Source organism: Synchiropus splendidus, chromosome 7, assembly GCF_027744825.2.
Source record: "Synchiropus splendidus isolate RoL2022-P1 chromosome 7, RoL_Sspl_1.0, whole genome shotgun sequence".
Classification (NCBI taxonomy): Eukaryota; Metazoa; Chordata; class Actinopteri; order Syngnathiformes; family Callionymidae; genus Synchiropus; species Synchiropus splendidus.
In genome coordinates this window covers 18,001,674-18,020,416 of record NC_071340.1, presented here as the reverse complement: position 1 = coordinate 18,020,416, position 18,743 = coordinate 18,001,674, and the positions used below count along the sequence as shown (strand labels likewise).

The 18,743-nt window shown below is 51.1% G+C and overlaps 1 protein-coding gene across 5 annotated transcripts in view; it reads left to right on the top strand.

Annotated features, from left to right (window-relative positions):
* Window positions 1–18,743, top strand: part of ksr2 (kinase suppressor of ras 2) — a 66,199-nt gene that overhangs the window by 665 nt on the left and 46,791 nt on the right. For 4 of the 5 annotated variants that reach the window (XM_053870655.1, XM_053870659.1, XM_053870657.1 and 1 more), the window contains exons 2-5: window positions 5,459–5,599; window positions 7,626–7,776; window positions 13,965–14,000; window positions 15,427–15,928. In XM_053870655.1, the coding sequence (XP_053726630.1) occupies window positions 5,459–5,599; window positions 7,626–7,776; window positions 13,965–14,000; window positions 15,427–15,928 (830 nt within the window). The remainder of the gene's footprint in view (window positions 1–5,458; window positions 5,600–7,625; window positions 7,777–13,964; window positions 14,001–15,426; window positions 15,929–18,743) is intronic. The other variant, XM_053870656.1, reaches the window with a different exon arrangement.

Here is an 18,743-nt window from a genome sequence, read left to right as displayed (position 1 = left end):
GTCCATCAGGCTGCTGCTGCTGCAGGTGATGGAGGGAGACGCGCTGCTCTCCAGGAGCGGCGCGGCCTGCGCGTGTTTACGAGCCGCTGCTGCGCATCTGCTCCGGCCCAGGCCCTGCCGTTACGCAAGACGCGCGAATGATCGGAATATGCTCCATTTGTCCGAGGAGTGGGAACTGGGAGCGGGGTATGACGTCACACCCGCGAAAGTCAACTCGCTGGAACGACATTCGTTCCGTTCGTGTTGAACCACCATCGTTCCTCGAGCGGCGTTCCATTTGTCTCAGAGTTGCAAGTCCACACTCTGGAAAAAGAGAGTCTTGGACCTACTTTACTTCTGATCTAGATGATTTGATTCGTCCTCAACCTGTACTAGTTCAGTCCAGAAATGAAATACTTAGCTGTTACTTCCATACATAAAATACATTAAAATGAAGATACATTTGTGAATGTAAAATCACATTTATGTGTCAGACTGCTTGGGTAAATCCCTGTTTAATCAATCCAGAACTGATTAAGGAGAGTCAATAATCCTACTGTGATCCAGACTCAGCGACAGCGTTCCATGTGTCTCAGAGTCCAAACTGTGGCTCAGAGGTGCAACCTTTACCATTTGGTTCCCCAACAGATGTACATGTGCAGCTCAACTGTAAACTGTATCCAGTACTGAAGTACACCGGAGTCCTTCCTCTATTGGTGTAACACTAAATACAGCTTTTAATATTCAAAAAAACACAGTGGAAAAACTCCCTCAAACTCCAAGAGAACAGTGCAATAAAGTCAACGAAAACAATATTTAGATCAAAGTTTCGTGAGTCATATTTTCCTCTGACACATCAACACCATGGGACTAGTGAGGGGACGGAGACGATGTTGCTCGACACTTTGGCGTTAACTTTGGTGAAAACGCACCGTGTTCCGAGCTACAATAGGTTTGTTTAAGTTTGCGACCTCAGATCGTGGCTTCAGTAGTGTCCTAGTCCGTCAGCAGCTGGGTGAGTGTTGAGGCCATGCAGCGGTCTGGAGCGTCTCAGGTTGACTCTCCGCGCCGGTGAATTCTAATAACTTCCCGGCCATTAGCCATGAATAACACACAATATACATGACATGAATTCAGCTGCGGTCATGACAACGTGTGCCGCTGAACTAACTGACTTCAGCTCGTATTGATCATGGATCCGATTATGCTCCAAGTCAGAGAACCGCATTGAATAAATACTGCCGAACAGTTGTTAGTTCAGTCAATCTAAAGTGCACAGCTAGCTGCAGATCAAATAGTTAAGTCCAGAAACCTAGTAAAACACATACACTTTAAGTGTCCTCCTAGCCTCAGACTGCAGACCTGATCAAAGGGCATGAATAATCCCACTGTGATACAGACTCTGCGAGAGCGTTCCACGTGTGTCGGACAGTTTTTACACGCACATTTGTGAGCTGTGTGTTTGAACTTTGAAAACCTTTACCGCACTAGATAGCCTGACAGAAATGTCAGACATCATTGGAGCTCCGGACGGAAACAGTTGCCCAAGACCCGAACCGTTGAGACCTCAGAATGACTGAGGCACGGACTTACCAAGGGGAAGGTGTCTCTGTGTATGGAGACTTATGATAGCTGTGCTGATCATGCTGATGTTTAGTGAAACTGAAGTCTTAGTTGTCAACTGGTTGCGGTGGTGGATTTGTCAGGTTGCTTGCAGCCATCTTGGTCTCACTGAAAAACTGTGTCACCACATGGTCGACACATGCCGGTCCTGGTTTGAAAAAAAAAACAAGTTTTGTGTTGCTGGAAATGTGCTCCTTGTTTGAGGTTGAAAGTTTAAGAACAAGAGTGGGTGCCAGTGAAGAGTGACAGGGTGAGGTGTTCCCTGACAAGCTAGGGGGTGATGTGGATTGCTGGTTTGGTCTAAAGTGTGGGACACCACTGCGGATATTGGTCCCAGAAGGTGCTTTTCCCAGTCAGTTTGGACTGAGTCAGAGGAACCTGCGCCCCACTTGTCTTCAGGATCAGCTTCGCTGGATGTTTCCTGTCCCAGGTGTAGCTCCAACATCTGTGTCCTGCCCGCATTCCACTTGTGTTTATGAGTTAGACTCACAGTGTCACGGACGCTATATTTGCTATCCTCCGTGAAGAAAAGGTAGTCGCGCGTTCCATTGAGAGGAAAACAGACTCTGCGATTTGGCCGAATCTGCTTGCCTTCAATTCTCGATTGTCTCTCATGAATAGCGTTCCATTTGTGCTGCAGAAGCTGCAGGAATGCATGTCCTCCCTCCTGGTAAACATGTCGGTTAGGTCAGACGACTCCGGCTCCTGTGTGAGGTGAGGATTTGTGGTGGTCACTTGAACAGCGTTCCATTTGTGTTTGAAAGGCACTGGTTTCCTGGTCGTATCGGTTCAGTGCCATACCATCTTTAACTGTTACATGATGAAAAATCAGAGGCACAGTTTCAGACTCAAGCTCAAAACCTCAACAGCGTTCCACTTGTGATCTACCAGCAGGAGAGTTGTGTTCCACTGTTGTGAACTTCACTACCAGCAGTCTGTTTCTCCTCCTGCGTTCCACTCATTCATCTGCCACTTGGATGCCATTCATTGATCTTTGACTCTCTTGAAAGATTGTGTGTCAGGTCTGGTGTCAGGGCCGCCTTCTGTCACGCCGCGACTCGCTAACGCCTGCGTACCATTAGTTTTCATAGCTGCCTGCTGCGCTGCGTCTCATGTGTGAGTCATTTCCAGTCTTGTCAATGATGGCGCTGTCGAAATCAGATGTTTCGTGGAACCTCGTCGGACTGGTCTCCCCAATGTTCCAGTCCCTCCTACCAGAGACCAGCGCCTGTGTCTCGGCTTGTTTTCCATTTGTCAGTTGTCTCAACTAACTCAAACACATGTGGAATGCAGTCTTGCGAGCCTGCTCAAATCAGAGTTCCATTTGTGTTTCCCTCGGTGTCTGACCGAACTAGAACTGTTCTGCCGGCCTATAGCTGACCCGTGTGCCAGCATTGACCCGCAACAGTGGCAGAAACCTGACCCTCTATCCATCCGTTTTTCTTCTGAGGTGGGGTCGCGGGGGCAGCGGTCGAAGTAGTCCAGGCTTCCCTCTCTCCAGAGACCTCCTCCAGCACTGTTCCTTCTCTGCACCCTGGACAGAGCGTCAAGCCTATGAATCTTTATGAGACTTTCCTTCCTTGTGTGTGATGTGAGCTCTTACTAGCCTCTCAAGCTAACTCTATACTCTTGAACCTCCACCAAACTCTGGGAGCTGTCCTGCTTTCGCTCACCAGCTGAATGGGCCTCGGCAGCGCTGCGCTCCGTCACCGGCCTGATGGCCCTATCTTGATGTATTTGACTGATAAGTGGCCGTCATCTGCTCCAGCCTCTCGCGGGCCACTTAAGCTCAGAAGGCAGATAAGGGAGAGTCTCCGCGGAGGGACGCCAGATCCCGAGATTAGCACAAACAGCATTAAGCCTGATAAGAGCGCCATAAAGTGACGGCTGAGTACGAGTGTGTCATCGACTGGCACTGAGTCCCGGAGGAGGCACAACATCACATCATAAAATCAAGCATCCCGCTCTGGTCGCAGGGGTTTATGAGCGGAAGGCACCGGATCCGGGGAGGACCTACAAGAGAGGGGCTCCAGAAAGGGGCGTCTTAGCTCTTCTAGGCACCTGGGATTGTTGTCGTCGCTCGGTCGTCAGCTAAATAATAGAACTCCAAACTGTGACTCCGCGGTGGAATAGTGGTCCGAGCGTAAGCTCTGGAACACAAGTCTGCCAGTTTCCATACAGTTTTGAATGTCATGCATTTTACTGTGGAAAAAAAAAGTGTGTTTCCAACATTACCTTTATAGGTCTCACTGTGCACACTCCCACCACCCACCTCTAAGAACTGAAGTCACTGCTGTTGATTATTCAGTCACAGATTTCCCCGTCTGCTGGGGGTGCTAGAGCCTCTTACAGCAATAGAGGTGGCACTAACTGGGGCTAACTAACTAGCTGGCTAGCGATGATGCTGGCAGCAGAAGACACAGCAGGAGGATGCTGCGCTGCTATGAGGTCACACACTGGAGTGGAGGACCATGCAGGGTGTCCCCCAGCTCCCAGGTGTGGACAGGTACGTTCCTCTCTGCAGTGAGGTGAGGTGCACCTGTAGATGCAGGCCCAGAGCACCAGAACACTGCTGGTCTAATGAAAGCTGTTGGGTCCATAAGGTCCGGTACTAACTCGGGAATCGTGCTACAGCGACTTCATCATGATAGGAACACGTGATTCAGAACACAGCTACATGTAGCTTGTGAGTAGCCATGTAGCCTGCTAGCACGAGCCTGATAGTGTGGTGTTGCTAACTGACAGGATTCAAGCAAAAACAAATGGGTTGCTCCCTCTTAGCATACGTGTCTGTTGGACCGGGATGAAACAGAACAAGAGCAGTCGTGGCTAACAGTTAGCGTTGTTATGGTTAGCAATGCTATGGCTAGCATCCAGGGTTCCGCTGAGGCCTGCTCTCTGACCTCAGCAGTTTGTCTCTTGTTCCCAGGACATCCCAACCTTTGAAAGGCGTCAGTGGTTTGTTCTGGGGAGGAAACCTGTGGGTTGTCAAGTCCTGACAGCATCCTCTGGCATCGCTGCAGCGCCCCCCTGAGACTCCACTAATCCAGCCCTGTTAGCCCTTCACCATGGCCCAGCTTCTCTCCCCGGGGCCCGTTAATTGTCCACCAGGGGTTTGATCTGCATCACCGTGACGGAGCTTCCTCTCCTGTCTCTATTTTTAACCCTTCAGCCGCTGGACCGGGCCTCACGTGCCTCACACCACCTCCTGCTGGCCGTTACCTGGATGGCTTTCCATTGTATGTGGTGCGCGTCTCTTGGAAACCAGGCTCTTCATTAGCCAGACGGTTTTAGGCACATAATAGGCCAGGTCTGCGAGATGTGAGTCCCTGACACGTCAGAACAACAACATGCCTGACATCGCCCCACATCACAACTGCACTTCTGCTTTGTACTCAAGTTTCAGCTGCTTAAATGAATGAAAAACAATCCCCACTTGTCCTTCAGTGTCTGCTCAGAAACAACTAGAACATGGTGTGTAGGTGAGAGACCAGGGTGAGGGCAGCCTTTGCTGAAGACCAGGACACCCTCTCAGGAGGAGAAGCTTCCAGGAGAGACTCAGAGAAGCTCTGAGAGAGCGCAGTGATCAGGATGTCACCTGGTAGGAGGCCATGGTGGCCTGACCCAAAGGATTGATGTGGTGTGTTTAATGTAAGGACCTCAGCTAGCTGCACATCTCACCTCCACAATTTCATAACAGTTGTCCTGGTGGTTTCAGTTGCTGCTGAGATCCTCAGGTAAGAGCAGGTGACTGGTTCCAAGGCTGAAGCAGCTGAGCTGGACGAGCTGTCCCCCTGAGCTGAGATCTTGCACCTGGTGTTGATGTTTCTCTCACTGTCGCCTCTCTGTCCTGCAGGGGAAGCTGGTGAAGTACTTCAGCCGGCAGCTGTCCTGCAAGTGTAAAGTGGCCTTAGAGGAGCGAAGCGCTGAGCTGGAGGACTTCCCTCGCCTCGGACACTGGTTCCGCATCGTCAACCTGAGGAAGGAGGTCACACAGGTGAGGCCTCCTAATGAGCTCGGCTCCTCCGAAGTCAGCACTGGACCTATTATGGAGCTCGGGAAAAATGGTTCCAAAAACGTTTTCAACTCGACTGTCCCTCGATGCATACCTGTACGTAGGGATACACCGTGGGCAGGTCGCCAGTCCATCGCAGGGCACACACCTCTTACACACACACACATCTGGGGTCAGTTTTAGAGTGTAACCTAGTTAGCATGTCTGGGGGCTATGGGAGGAAACCGGAGTGCCTGGAGAAAACCTAGGCGCACACTCCATGAAGAAAGGTCTGACCCGGGAATCGAACCCGCAACCTTCTTGCTGCAATGCTATTCAGTGCTATTATGTCAGCCACGCTGCAGTGTCTGTTTCGACCACTAGAGGGTCCCATTGACATGGCAATGAATTAACATTTTAAAGTGGCGTCAGGAATTGTAGTTGCTGAAGTGTGTTTCAAACACACGCTGATGTCATCACACGGTGTTCCACCAGGCTCTGGGTTGGGCCTCTTACAGGGGGTCTGGAATCAGACGACAGATTAACAGAGGACTTGCCTGACAGGCAGTGAGACCGGACTTGACTGAGACTTGCTGTGTAACCATGTGACGCACGCATCTGCCAGCACGCCTTGAGTGGCGGTAGAAGATGGAGGCGCTGCGCTCTGAAGTGTTCCAGAAGCCTAAAATTTGGCTGAAACAAAAACTGGAAACCAAGTTGCCAACTCTGCCGGGCCAAAGTCTCGAACACCTCCAGCAACATGTCGAGTTTTATTCGGCTAAGCTTGAGAGCAGATTCGTAAATATCGGGTGTAATTCTGCTGTTCTTACTTCCCTCTCTGACACCTCAGAGGAGTGATGTGCACAGACGTTTGGGCTGGGACTTGGTGGCAGGCTGAGGAGTCGGATCCTGGTCTATGAACCAGTCTCAACTCAGACAGCACACAGAGCTTCTCACCTCCTGAAGAGCCCTGCTCAGTGTGAGGTCAGAAGGTCATCCTGAGGGTCCAGGATCAAACCTCTTGGGCTCCACACTCTTGGCATTTCTGCCTTGTTGAGGAAGCTGTGTCAGTCACCTCTTTCATTTTACCTGACCCCAAATAAGTCAGTGTTTCTGCTGTGGCAGCATCTTCACCAGGGAGACAGACACTCTCCATCCTGACTACCTCATGTGGGATGGTCCTGGCCAATGCAGGTGTAGCCTCTTCACCTCGTCCTGGGTCTGCCCAGTGGTCTCCTCCCACCTGCCTGGAAAAGCCTGACAGGACGGCGATCTGGATCCTTTGTCTGACAGATCATGTGTTTAAAGTGTTTCCCGCTCCATTTAAACTTGAGAGGACGAAAAGTTTATGATAGTGTTGTAGTTCACTGGGTGTCCACTAGATGGAGACATTGCTGCAACCACGGTCGCATTCACAGTTGTGATGTGGTGACCAGAGAGGAGTGGCTGGAGTTTCTGACTCGGAGATGGTGGTGGAGGTGGGGATGAGGGAGGGAGGTCCTGACCAGTGGATCTCTCGTGCAGTCCCTTCGGTGACACCTCGACCAGAAGTGGCTGTTGAAACTGTCTGACCAAACACCATCTTAAATCCTCTCGAGTTACGTGTCACTCAGAAATACACTCAGTGCACAGGCGAGTCGAAAACGGACTGACTAAAGAAGGGTCCAACTCAAATGAGACCTGGCAGCCAAACAAGTCAAATGGCTGCATGAGGATGAAGAGGTCTGAAATAAATGCGTCCGACTTGGTAAACAGGGAAGACTTTAATCTGCATCACTGACTTGGGAAACTTGAGAGTCCAAAAAGTCCAAAAAAAGACCTGCTTAATAATGACTCGTTCAATACGAGTTTGAGAAGCAGACTTGATGAACTGATAAGTCAGAATATAATAATATATTGCTGAAGAAATCAGCCCTAAAGATTGGGTGACTTGATGCAGTCGAAGGTCTTCCCTGGCAGGACGGGGTCCCAGCCCAGGCGGTCTTGCTGTGGTGGTTCCTGTGGAGCTCTCACACCTCTGTCTCTGCAGGAGATGGACCCTGGCGAGGTCACGTTGGAGGGTCTGCTGGAGATGAACGAGGACCAGGTGTGTGAGCTCCTGCAGAAGTTCGGCGCCAGCGAGGAGGAGTGCGCCCGCCTCAACGCCTCGCTGTCCTGCCTGAGGAAGGCCCACCAGATCGGTACCGAGTCTTTTCATTACGAGCGTGTGGTGGTCCGTGCTGCGAGGTCGCGGGTTCGATTCTGGTTCGCCTGTGCCACTCCACATGCATTGTTTGAGAAGCACAAACGCTCCTGACCACCAGATGGCAGCACAAGATCACCTGTGGTTCTTGAGCGGTCGTCTGTGCTCGGTGTGACCACAGGGGGGCAGTAGAGCACCGCGGCTGGTTCACAGACGCAAGTCAGGGTTTGAGGTGCGTGTGTGACGTCACGATCGTGAAGGATGCGTCTGCTCTGGATTTGTGGGTCGCTGATGTGTTTATTCAATATGTTTTTGAACATATGCGCGCTGAACGCCTCTGCTGCCTTTTGCGGACAACGGCACCTGATGACAGGTTCAGGTTTGGTCCCAGCTGAGACTCCGTGAGTCACAGCTCTCTGTCCGAAACAACCACACAACACAGCAGAAAGCAGGGGAACTGTAGAAACACGTGTGGGTTTGAATCTCGAACTTGGTTCTCTCACTCGCACAGGTACCAACACACAGTACTTACTCAGAGACACACAGTTGTCATGGAGATACTCAGTTGTTTCACACTGACAGCGTAGATATTGATGAACACACACTGGCATGATGGATGCATGGAGCCACACCCACGTATCACATGGAGACCAACACTGTAGTACATAGACTGGTGTGAGGTACACAGTTACACACCTGCAGTACGCTCCGCTATACTAAATACACAACAACATGCCTGAGCCATACACACACACACTCCCCCCCTCCTTCTCTCTTGCTCCCTCTGTCTCTCACTTCTCACTCTCTTGCTTCCCTCCCCTCTCCTTCTCTCCCTCCCTCTCTCTCTCGCCCTTTCCTTCCTTATTCTCCCACTTTCCTTCTCCCTCTCTCCCTCCATCTCTCTCTCTCCTCACTCTCTTGCTCCCTCCTTCTCTCTCTCTCCCTCCCACGCTGTCTCCTTGCTCTCGCTCCCTCTCTCTCTCCCTCCCTCCCCCTACCCTCCTTCATCAGTAAATCTCTTCCCCACTAATGATTTCATTTCTACCTCAAAATTAAGATGATTTGATTCTTTCACAAGAGACTGAGTTCCCCCCACCCCTCCTCCCTCTGAGCTTCCAGAAAGCAGGGCTGGCCATTAGCGCCGGGTGTGAACGCTCCACAGCAACACCTGCAGAGACACGGCGGCAGGACGCTCTGACGCAGGAGTCACGCCGGGGTGTCACCACGTCGCGCGCCGCTGGTTCCATGTCTGGGCACCTGGACTTGATTAAAACCAATTACAGCTGTCGGAAACTGAACCCAGAAAACTTCCCCGACTACTTCACCTGTTCCGCCCCTGAGAAACGAGTGACGGTGTCCTTCACCGTGCCTGAACAGTGAATATCAATGCAAACCAGAGCTGAAGTGGCAGGAGCAAGCCTCCGCTGTGGCCTCAGCTCCGTGGTGACGTGTTCCGTATCGTTGCCCTCCCACACTCTCAAACAACGCTCTTCAAAATAATAATAAAAAGCCATCTTTAAGGACGTGTGGGGCTCATCTGGGCTGGAGGTCATCTGACCTGCCAACCTCTTCCGCAGTGGTCGATTGTGTCCAAGCGGTCCTTCAACAGCACGGCTAAATGAAGCTGGATTGCGATGAGCCAGCTAGGCTCCGCCCCCAGGAAGTCAGTGGTTGATAACTCTTTGGAGCACGCTGAAGAGCAGCGGAGGGATTAGATTAGATGGTGGATCTTGGAGTGTGAGTCATCAGATGAGATCGACAGACGTGCTGTTACATATATCCGCTGCTCTGCTGTGCCCGGCGCGTCATGCTCCGATAAACAAAGCGCGACACTCGGACACGACATTGTTTGGAGACTGGGAATCAGTGGAGGCGAGTTGATCTGTGAGGCGAAACATGGGGCTCCGTGTCGCACGACATCAGGCAGCATCGCCGTGGATAAGCTCAGTTTGCGCTTCTTTATTCTGCACTGTCCGATCAAGTTTAGGAGTCCAGTGCTACGGTGACTCCTGATCTGGTGCAGTCCTTGTTAGATCCACTTGCCTCCTGCAGGACACCTTGATCTGCCAGCTTTTATTTTCTACTTTTTCAGCTCAAAAGTCAGAAAGTTTGGCTTCACATGAGTCTCTCTGTGGGCGGTGAAGGCTGCTCGAGCTCCGGGCAGGCCGGACCCGGATCCACAGGGATCAGAACTTCTCATTGTGTTGGACAAGTTTGCTTGATTTCCAGTGGCACAGCACCGTCATTAGTCTGCTCACCTCCACTCACCCTTCCGCGCGCCAAACAATGCACCTGTGGCTCCCACCTCTGATTCCTCCCGGCTGTGATTAATGCAAATGGCGCGAGCGCCTCCTTAATGGGCCAATCTGAGGCGCCGCCAGCCTCGCAGGAAGACAGATAACGGCGGGGTAATTGGACTAATTGCCTGGGGATGTGTCGCCTCTTTGCGGGCTAAATGGCACTGAAATGCCAGCGGGACGGTCAAGGGTTTGTTTCAGAGACTTTGTAAACAAGATCTGGCAAATGAGCGGCTTTGTTCAGCCATTGTGAGGCGTGGAGCCGGACGTCTGTCGGCGAGGGGCGAGCTCATTAACCGCGTGAAGGCACCGACAGCGCAGCCTTTTCTCAGCAAGTTGAGCTGAAACTTTGATGGCTGCTGGAGCCTGCTCTCATGTAGGTGCTGGTACACAACCGTTTGATCGCGAGCCTTCGAGGCTAAACTTCCTCTGTCACTAAGTTGATGAATAGTGTCACCCTGCCTGCATTCTCTTTCTCACCTCCCTCCCATGACTCCAGATACTTTACTTGTTTTGACCCTCGACCATCGTCCCTGGATTATGACCAGACAGTCCCGTGCTGAATGAAACTCCAACTCGATGTGTGGGAACTCTCTTTTATGCTTCACCGCCGAGGGGTCAAGCCGCTGGTGCTCCTAGTTTTCCGGCGGCAAAAGTGGCTTCTTGTTGATCAGTTGTCCTTCTCTGCGTGCATCACGTGAAATGTGCAGGGTTTCAGACAGGATTTTTTTGGCGCAGCACATGACTCCAGGAACAAACAAACAAATACAAAGCAGAACCGAAGGCGCGTAGTTGACATTTACTGAATTAGTGACAATAAAAATGCCAGTTTTTAATCGTGAGAAGTAAATCCCTCTCCACTCTGCAGCCGTCCTCACGCCATCCGTCTCTTCATATGTTGTTCCGGGTGTTGTGAGACTTCAGACATTCATCTATTCTTTATTTCGGGAATTTTCCTTCAAAACCGCGCCACAAACCACCATGATCATGTCCAGCTCTGTGATGTGTTGTTCCACGTTTTAATATGTTTGATCACATGAGAGTTAATAAAAAAAAAAAGTCATTACTCTGGCACGGTGGCTCTCAGTTAAGTGCCACAAGTGGAATTCCTGCTTGGCTCTGATAGGCCAGAGTGGCGCGACTTGTCGGTGGAATTCAGATTACTGAACTTCAGTGTCTGATGCTGCGGATGTCGTCTGGAACGTGTAGCTTGAAAGTGGCCCGGGCTGCTACCCTGTCGCCCCAAATGTGTCGCATCTCCTGCTCCAACAGTCTGTCGCACGTAATAGTGCCGCCACACTGACTGCACATGTCAATCAGTTGCTGTATTTCCCCCAGGATTTTGGGTTTGGGGGAGAGATGGATCCACTCATGCAGCCGTGTGTGTGACTAGAGTCGGCAAATGTGCCGTCATACCACAGAGGCGTGAGAGCCAAACCCAGACGGGTGGCTTTTCATGTGGGAATATGCCTAAATGCCACCATCTAGTGGCTGTTGTGTAGACTCCACGCGGTAGATGAAAGCACAAGTGTTGGCTCTTCAGAAATATTTGCAGCTCACACACCCAAGCACTCTGAGGACCTGGGTTTGTCGTACCTGTGCTACCTTCTGCAACAGAGAGGGAAAGCATGAACCCTCAGATCCGGAGCGTCTCCACTCGGCAGTGAGGAGCACTTGAACGTGTAAGGAGAAGTCAGGTTGGTGGTGTTGACTAGCTGTTGCTAGGTTACCAGCAGCCCCAGTCTTCAAGCCGCCGTTCGTCTCTGTCAGGAAGACTTGCACCTCGAGTGGAGAAGAAATATAATTAGAGAAATCAAATGCCATCGCTCGACATTTTTAAATAATTAATGCGTCAGGTTTTATTCTCCGGAGTTTGATGGCGCTCAACTTTCCATCGGCGCTAATTGAAGAGCTCTTCATTGACGCGGAACTCAGGTGGTGTTCTCCCGGAAGCGCTCAGAGGTTTCAGATGCTGAAACCTTTATCTGCACGCGAGGACGACACGATAAGGCGGCGTAGCATCTCCGCGCGATGGGCTCTGGATGTGGGCGCACTTATCAAGCCGGCACCGGAACATCAGCTGCAATGAAGATTGACAGCGGGCGGCGGTAATAAGCCGGCGTGTGCTCGGTAATAAGCTCTCTTATTTACAATTTTCACATTTTGTACCTTTTCACAGAAGCGTGCAGGGAGCAGATAACCACGCGGCGCCGTTTCCACGGTAACCCAAGACAACACCTGCTCGGCTAATTAGAAAACTTCTCCGAGCGGCTGCCAATCCCAGTGACAATGTTTATTTCTGCGCCGCGTTTATTCCCACATTCTGTTTGCTTCTTTGTTTTCAGCAGCTATTGTTCACAAGATGTTTTATTATCGACCGGCGTCACACCAGATCCAGCCTGTAGCTCCGGCTCACCACGAGCTGCACGCAGGTCCCATCAATAAAAACAGAAATATTGTAGAAGAAAAAATGAGGTGAAAAACCAGGTTCTGCTGATGGAATCACCATTCTTCTCCTGTCATCTTCTCCACTGTCACCTGTCTTCATCATGTCCGCCTCCATCATCCACCTCACTGTGGACCTCCTCTCCTCCATCTCCAACACTCTTGGTCCAACATCTGTCCTCCCAAACTTTATCTCCAAACCTCTCCCACAAATAGACTTGTGTCTGATCTAATGATGACCTCTGACTCTTCATCTCTGACTCTCCTCTGACTCTGACTCCTGTCTGAACATACATGGCAGAGACCTCTCCTGAGGTCACTGTCGTGTCCACTTTGCCTTCACTCTCTTCTTCAACTTCTGTTTTCTTGGGGGTTCAACAGTGAAACTGGAGCTCAATGTCTCACGTTCCTGACTTGAATTCCTTGAGAATCATTTCTGCTTCACCACATTTCAAAAATACGCTTGTCTCCAGATGAAGCCAGGCTCAGTGAAAAGGCTTGCGACACACAGCTCCTCCCTCCTCACTGCTTCCTCCACATTGATGCTCATTTTTAAGGCCAAAAAAGACAGGAAATGAATAGTAACTTGTGATCTGCAGTCATTAAATGAAAATAAAGGTTGCGCTATGTTGAGGATGTGAACGGTGGTCTGTCCTGTGCTGACCCATTAATGCATTGTACGTTATAAAAAATGACTTTAAAAGACTTTAAAAAATCCTGAAATTAAAAACAGCCCAAAAAGCATATCACAGATCAACACCGAGAAGATGAATGTGTAGCTCCATTACTGTGAGGGACAATCAACTGAAGTAGATAAGTTAAAGCAGAAAATATGCTGGAGGAATTAAAGATATATAAATAACAGAATGTAAGATAGGGAGTGATTTTTTTTTCAGAGAAAATAAGACATGGATAAGAATAATCATTTTTGTAGGGTCGGTCCTGAAGTCCCAGAAGACTGAAGGTGACTCTTACTCTTTGAAAAAGAGTGACAGTTATATGATGATAGAAAAGTCCTCTTACAAGCAGATATTCTGAATAAAAAAATATTTGTTTTCATGTGCTAAAACTTGGGTAAGCCATCGCCCCACTGCTGCGGCGGCACCGGCGCGGTGATGAAACTCAACTAACACCAGCTTGCTGCTCAGGGGTTCAATGCAGTTTCTGCGAGGCGGTTGATAGATTCATGGAGGTTGCTGCTTCAAACCAGACTCCGTGCTGCTTCTCAGGCGGCGAGGGGGAAACTGAAGAAGGCTGCCGGCTTATTTTCCAACTCCTGCGGGAGCTGGTATCCGCTGTGGTTCATTGCAAGTTTGCTGGTACTCGGGGAGAAAAACAAGGCGCGGGGAAGGGGCGACTGTTTAACCCCAAACTTTGTCACCTTTGTGTGAGAGCAAGTGGACGTGGGTCAGGTGGATAAAGCTTCTTCTCTCTCTCCCTGAAGAACAACTGGAGGAGGACAAATTGCACAGTGACGGAGGTAAAGTATGGTCACGCCGGCGCAGGAACTCTCATCTGCGCTTCTCATTTCCAGTGTTGTGACTCATCCGCTCCTGCATCAGCATATCTGAATATGGATGTCGTGAATTCACATCACAAATTTAACTCTCCATTACTCAACTGATGCACATTTGCCGCTCGTTAATTCTCCACCTGCAACCCAGATGCACGCTGACGGATGTGCGGCTGTTGGAACGGCTTTCATTGAGATTCGCTGCAGAGAAATGCGCCATTACTAAACAGTTTGTGTCCAAAGTCATGGGGTCGTTTAGGAAAGTCTCCCTCCTCCTCCTCCTCCCGATGTTTACCAACGCTGCTGCGCCGAAACCACATCCATCACATCCATCCATCTCTCTCTCTCTCTCTCTCTGGCTTGATCCAAACCACTGTGAAGAGAGTGAGAGCTCTGTTCATCGCGTCTGGTGGTTGGAAGATGATTTGGCCCTGATGGTTCTGTCAGGCTCTCCATGGACTGAAGTCAGGCACCAGAGTCCTTGGTGGGAGAGGGGTGGAAAGTCCAGTTGGGGGTGTGATCCTTCCCAGGAGGGTCACGAGTCCAAGCATGGAGACGGACGGATCTTCAGTCAGATTGGATCTGCAGACTCTGTGTCTGTGGTGAAGAAAGAGCTGAGCTACAAGGTGGATTCCTCCTCTTACCTCTGCTCCCCAGCTTCTCTGTGTTCTCAGTAATCCAGGAAAGGACTGTTGATGTCTCCTGGTGGAGGCCCTGGGGCACACCCAAGACACTGATGTCTCTCAAGAGGAGTGAGGGAAGCTGGGGTCTGAGGTCAGAGGAAGAACATCATTATAAATCTTAAAATCAGTACATGAATCTGAACTCCTCCCTGCTGACTCTGTGATGCCCCTGCGCGGGACATGACCTGAGCCTCCGTGAGGAAGTCAGAGTCGATCAACTGAGAGCAGAATCTGAGGAGTGGAGAGAGCAAAGTGATTCAGTTTGGTCGCCCAAACCTTCCTGAACCAACTCTGAAGAGCGGCAGATCTCTCATTCTTGTGAATGAAACGCATCTTTTCTCTGGCATCAGCTCGACTCCGAGTCACCACCAGATGCAGGAGCTCCTTCCCCAAATCTCCCAGAGGTTCTCTCCCTAAGACCTTTGGTTGTCCTGGTTTTGTCAACCTGCCAGCAGAGAGCTGAGTGCTCAGGTCTCTGCTGACTGGAGACATGAAGTAAGGAACTCTCTCATCACGTGGGCCCAGGTAGAATCTCCCCACTGGCGTGGGAATGTCTGGGCATGTGCCAGGGGAGGGCTCGCCTCCTCCTCTTTCTAACTGCTTTGTTTTGAAATCAGTCGGCGTCCATTTTGTGTTTTTGGCATCAAACACCCATCGACATCTTGGCCTAGTGAGATCCTGGTACTGAGTCTGTTTGTGGTTCCCCACAGGTAGCCAGGCAAAGCAGGACTGGTCCATCCAGTGGCCCACCTCAGAGTCGGGTAAGGAGAACACCCCGGTGTGCCAGCCAGAAGCTAGCCAGTGGATCCGGTTCCAGCTCTCCCAGAGCCCCAAAGTCCAGTCCAAGTACAACCAGCACACGTGCCACAGCCCGCAGGCGCTGGCGCCCACCTTCTACACCGACAGACTCACCGTAGACAGTCCCGGATCAGGGCTCTTCCCGCCCCTGGAGTCCGGCCACCGCTCCCTGCCCCCGTCACCTCGTCAGAGGCACTTTGGCCACACGCCTCCTCGGACTCCCCTGGTGGTCAACACCATGACCCCGCCCGGCACGCCCCCCATGAGGAGGAGGAACAAGGTGAAGGCTCCGGGGACACCGCCGCCTCCGAGCCGGAAGCTGATCCACCTTCTGCCGGGCTTCACGGCCCTGCATCGGAGCAAGTCCCACGAGTTCCAGCTGGGGAACCGACTGGAGGAAACGCACACGCCCAAGTAAGAATCTAAGTTTTGTTTGCATGTTTGTGCTGCTGCTTCTTGGGTGCGTTGGTACGTCATGTTTCTCACGCCTTGCCAGTCCCTGACTATCAAGGCTGACTGAAGTGACCTGCCAGAAGTCAAACTCCCTCCCAAGAGCTCTGGAGACGACTTTGGAGGAACCTTGTCAAAGTTTCTCCAGAGGAAACTTGTCTGGAGCATCTGGAGTGAGTTGGTCTTGTCAGATAACAAGTCATAAGGAAACCCGGAGAACAGCTCTCAGGTCCGGTGGTTTATGAAAACGTCATCTCCCGCCAGAGTGCTGTCACATTATTGTCCTGGCAGAACGGCAGAGGCCATAAAAAAACGAAGCACTGTCGGTAAAGATAAGCGGCCTCGGGCTCAGTTCCTGACCAAGTGCGCCTGGTGCTATGCTGATCCGATTTGACCGCAAACAGGGTCCAGCGTTGCCGGCTAATAAGAACCGGACTGCGTCCCCGGAGAGCCGCGCTCGTTTTGATAATGCCATTAGAGGACAATGTGCTATCACTGCTACACTTGCTAAATGAATATTTGGGAGCGCTGCAGCTTTTATAGCCGCCATCTGGCTTGTGTTTGTGGCGAGGATGGAGGGAGCGGGTATGAATGAGCGCTGGATCATCTCGGTGCTGAAGAGGCTCAAACGGCATTAGAGGATTGATTACCGGTCCCAGAGAGCTGATGGACTGCAGGTGGTGCAATCAATGCGCGGCGAGCTCCGCGGAAGCAGGGAGCGGACCGCGGCGGCATTGTCCCCTGCTCCCGTGAGGAGTCTTCGCTCTACTGTGCTGAAGTTTTTGAATTCTTGGCCAAGTTTGTGAGGCACTGTGATGAGAAGTTCAGATCAGATCTTGCTCACCTGCAGAATGGGATTCACACTCTCATCCTCTGGCTCCTCATGCTATGCTAACTAGCGAGGATCTGGGACTCAATGGCCGCTGAGGATTCTGTGAGTCCACAAAGAGACGACCAGCTCAGCTCCGGATCGTGAAGTGTCACGTCGTCTCCGACTTATTTACTGAACTTTCGACTCGTGATGTGACAAGTCGTTCACAAACAGCCCCGGCGCCCACCCACCAGCAACCCTGAGTTAATCAATCCATCGACCTTTCGTGAGCCAATCAGCATTAGTTACTGATTCTTGTTTTTCTCAATCATCACTCATACTTAATAGATCTGGAGAGCTGATGCATCAGAACCTCTGTCCATGTCCTCAGGACGCGCCTTGCTAGCTCATGCTAGCGTAGCTGCAACAGCAGAACAAGCAAACTCCAGTTTGGTGTTTGGTACTGAACTCATGCAGCTGCCACTGAGTGTTCCATTCTGGACCTAAACCCAGGTACCATCGTCCTTGTTTGTTTTAGTCCTTCTTATATGTGCTGATGATAGTGTCCAGTGTCTTTCTGAACTCTGGACTAAACAGCAGCTGCAGAAGTGTTTCTTCTGTTGGAACACCAAGGTCAACTGTGAGAGGTCATCACCGCGGTCTGTCCCTGGGCCTCCTCCCAGGTGAACACCTCTGTTCTATTTTGAATCCCTCCCAGGGACCTGAGTGTGGTTCATGAGGATCAGAACACGCCCCCTGTCACAGCACCTGCAGATGCTAGCAGGGCATCAGCGAGGACTGGTTCACAGCTAGATATCCTTGACAACTGACCTCTAATGGTGAGGCTGGACTGGGAGGCGAGATGATGAGAGAGTCACGTCTCCTCGAGGAGGCCCGAAGAAGGCTCCATTGTTGCTCATCGATCTTGTCACATTGATTTCCAGAACAAGTGTCTTGTGTGAGGAAAATGTCGACACTTCAGCGTCCGCGGATCTGCTTTGATTGGGAGGCGGCTAATGCAGCTCCTCTCTCCACACCTCTCTGGGCGCTCGTGCCCTTTTCAAAGCCTCTCTCCAGCGGAGTGCCGATTAATGAACCTTGTTGTTTATGCTAATGAATAGTAACACGCCACCGCGGAAAAGGCCAAGTGAGTTTTCAGACTCTCACACTCCCACTCCACACGTCACGCCGGGATGGTTTGGGGAAAGTGGGCGTGTTTGTTTCCCCTCCGTCTCTCTCCGGTCGCCGTGAACATCGCGCCGCCACCTTCTGAGTTGGTTCTGAATGTTAAGCGCGATCTTATTGAATTGGATGTTTGCTGATAAATCACATGGCGCCGGCGGCGGGCATGATTCACCCTCGGCTCCTCTCGGGGTAATTCTGCCACACAACACTCAGGGGAAGCAAATTTGCATCTATTTCATGACTAATTTAGCTGTTTGCTTTCACCGAGCTGGTGTACACTACACATCACACATTTATATCCCTGCCCCCCTCCCGCCCCCTTCATCTCTTTCATTATGCGCCTCCTTTGAGAGTCTTTCCATGTGGCATCTTCTCATCCTCTGTAACATCCTGAAGTTTGAAGGAAATACATTTTTATTAGGTTTTATTTCCTCCTCTGTGGCGCAGAGCTCCATAAACATGTCCGGCTCTTTGCTCCCAGAACTTGGAGGAGGCACAGGAAGTGGTGCGTTCCACTGGTGTTCCAAATGTCAGGTACTTGTGGAGGTTGGACCCAGCTGCTGCATGGGTTTGCTGGTGCTGCTGCTGGCCATGCTGGGGACCCTGAGTCCACGGGGCCAGCGTGCTGATGTCACAGGTTCCTTAGCGCCCCCGGGATGTCGTCGTCCAAAGATCTTGCCTGCAGATCAGAATGAAAGGTCTTGGCTCTCAGGCAGACGAGATGATGCCCTGATAACCTCTGTTCACGGGTCCCTGCTGTCGACCTGAGCCATGAATGGGACC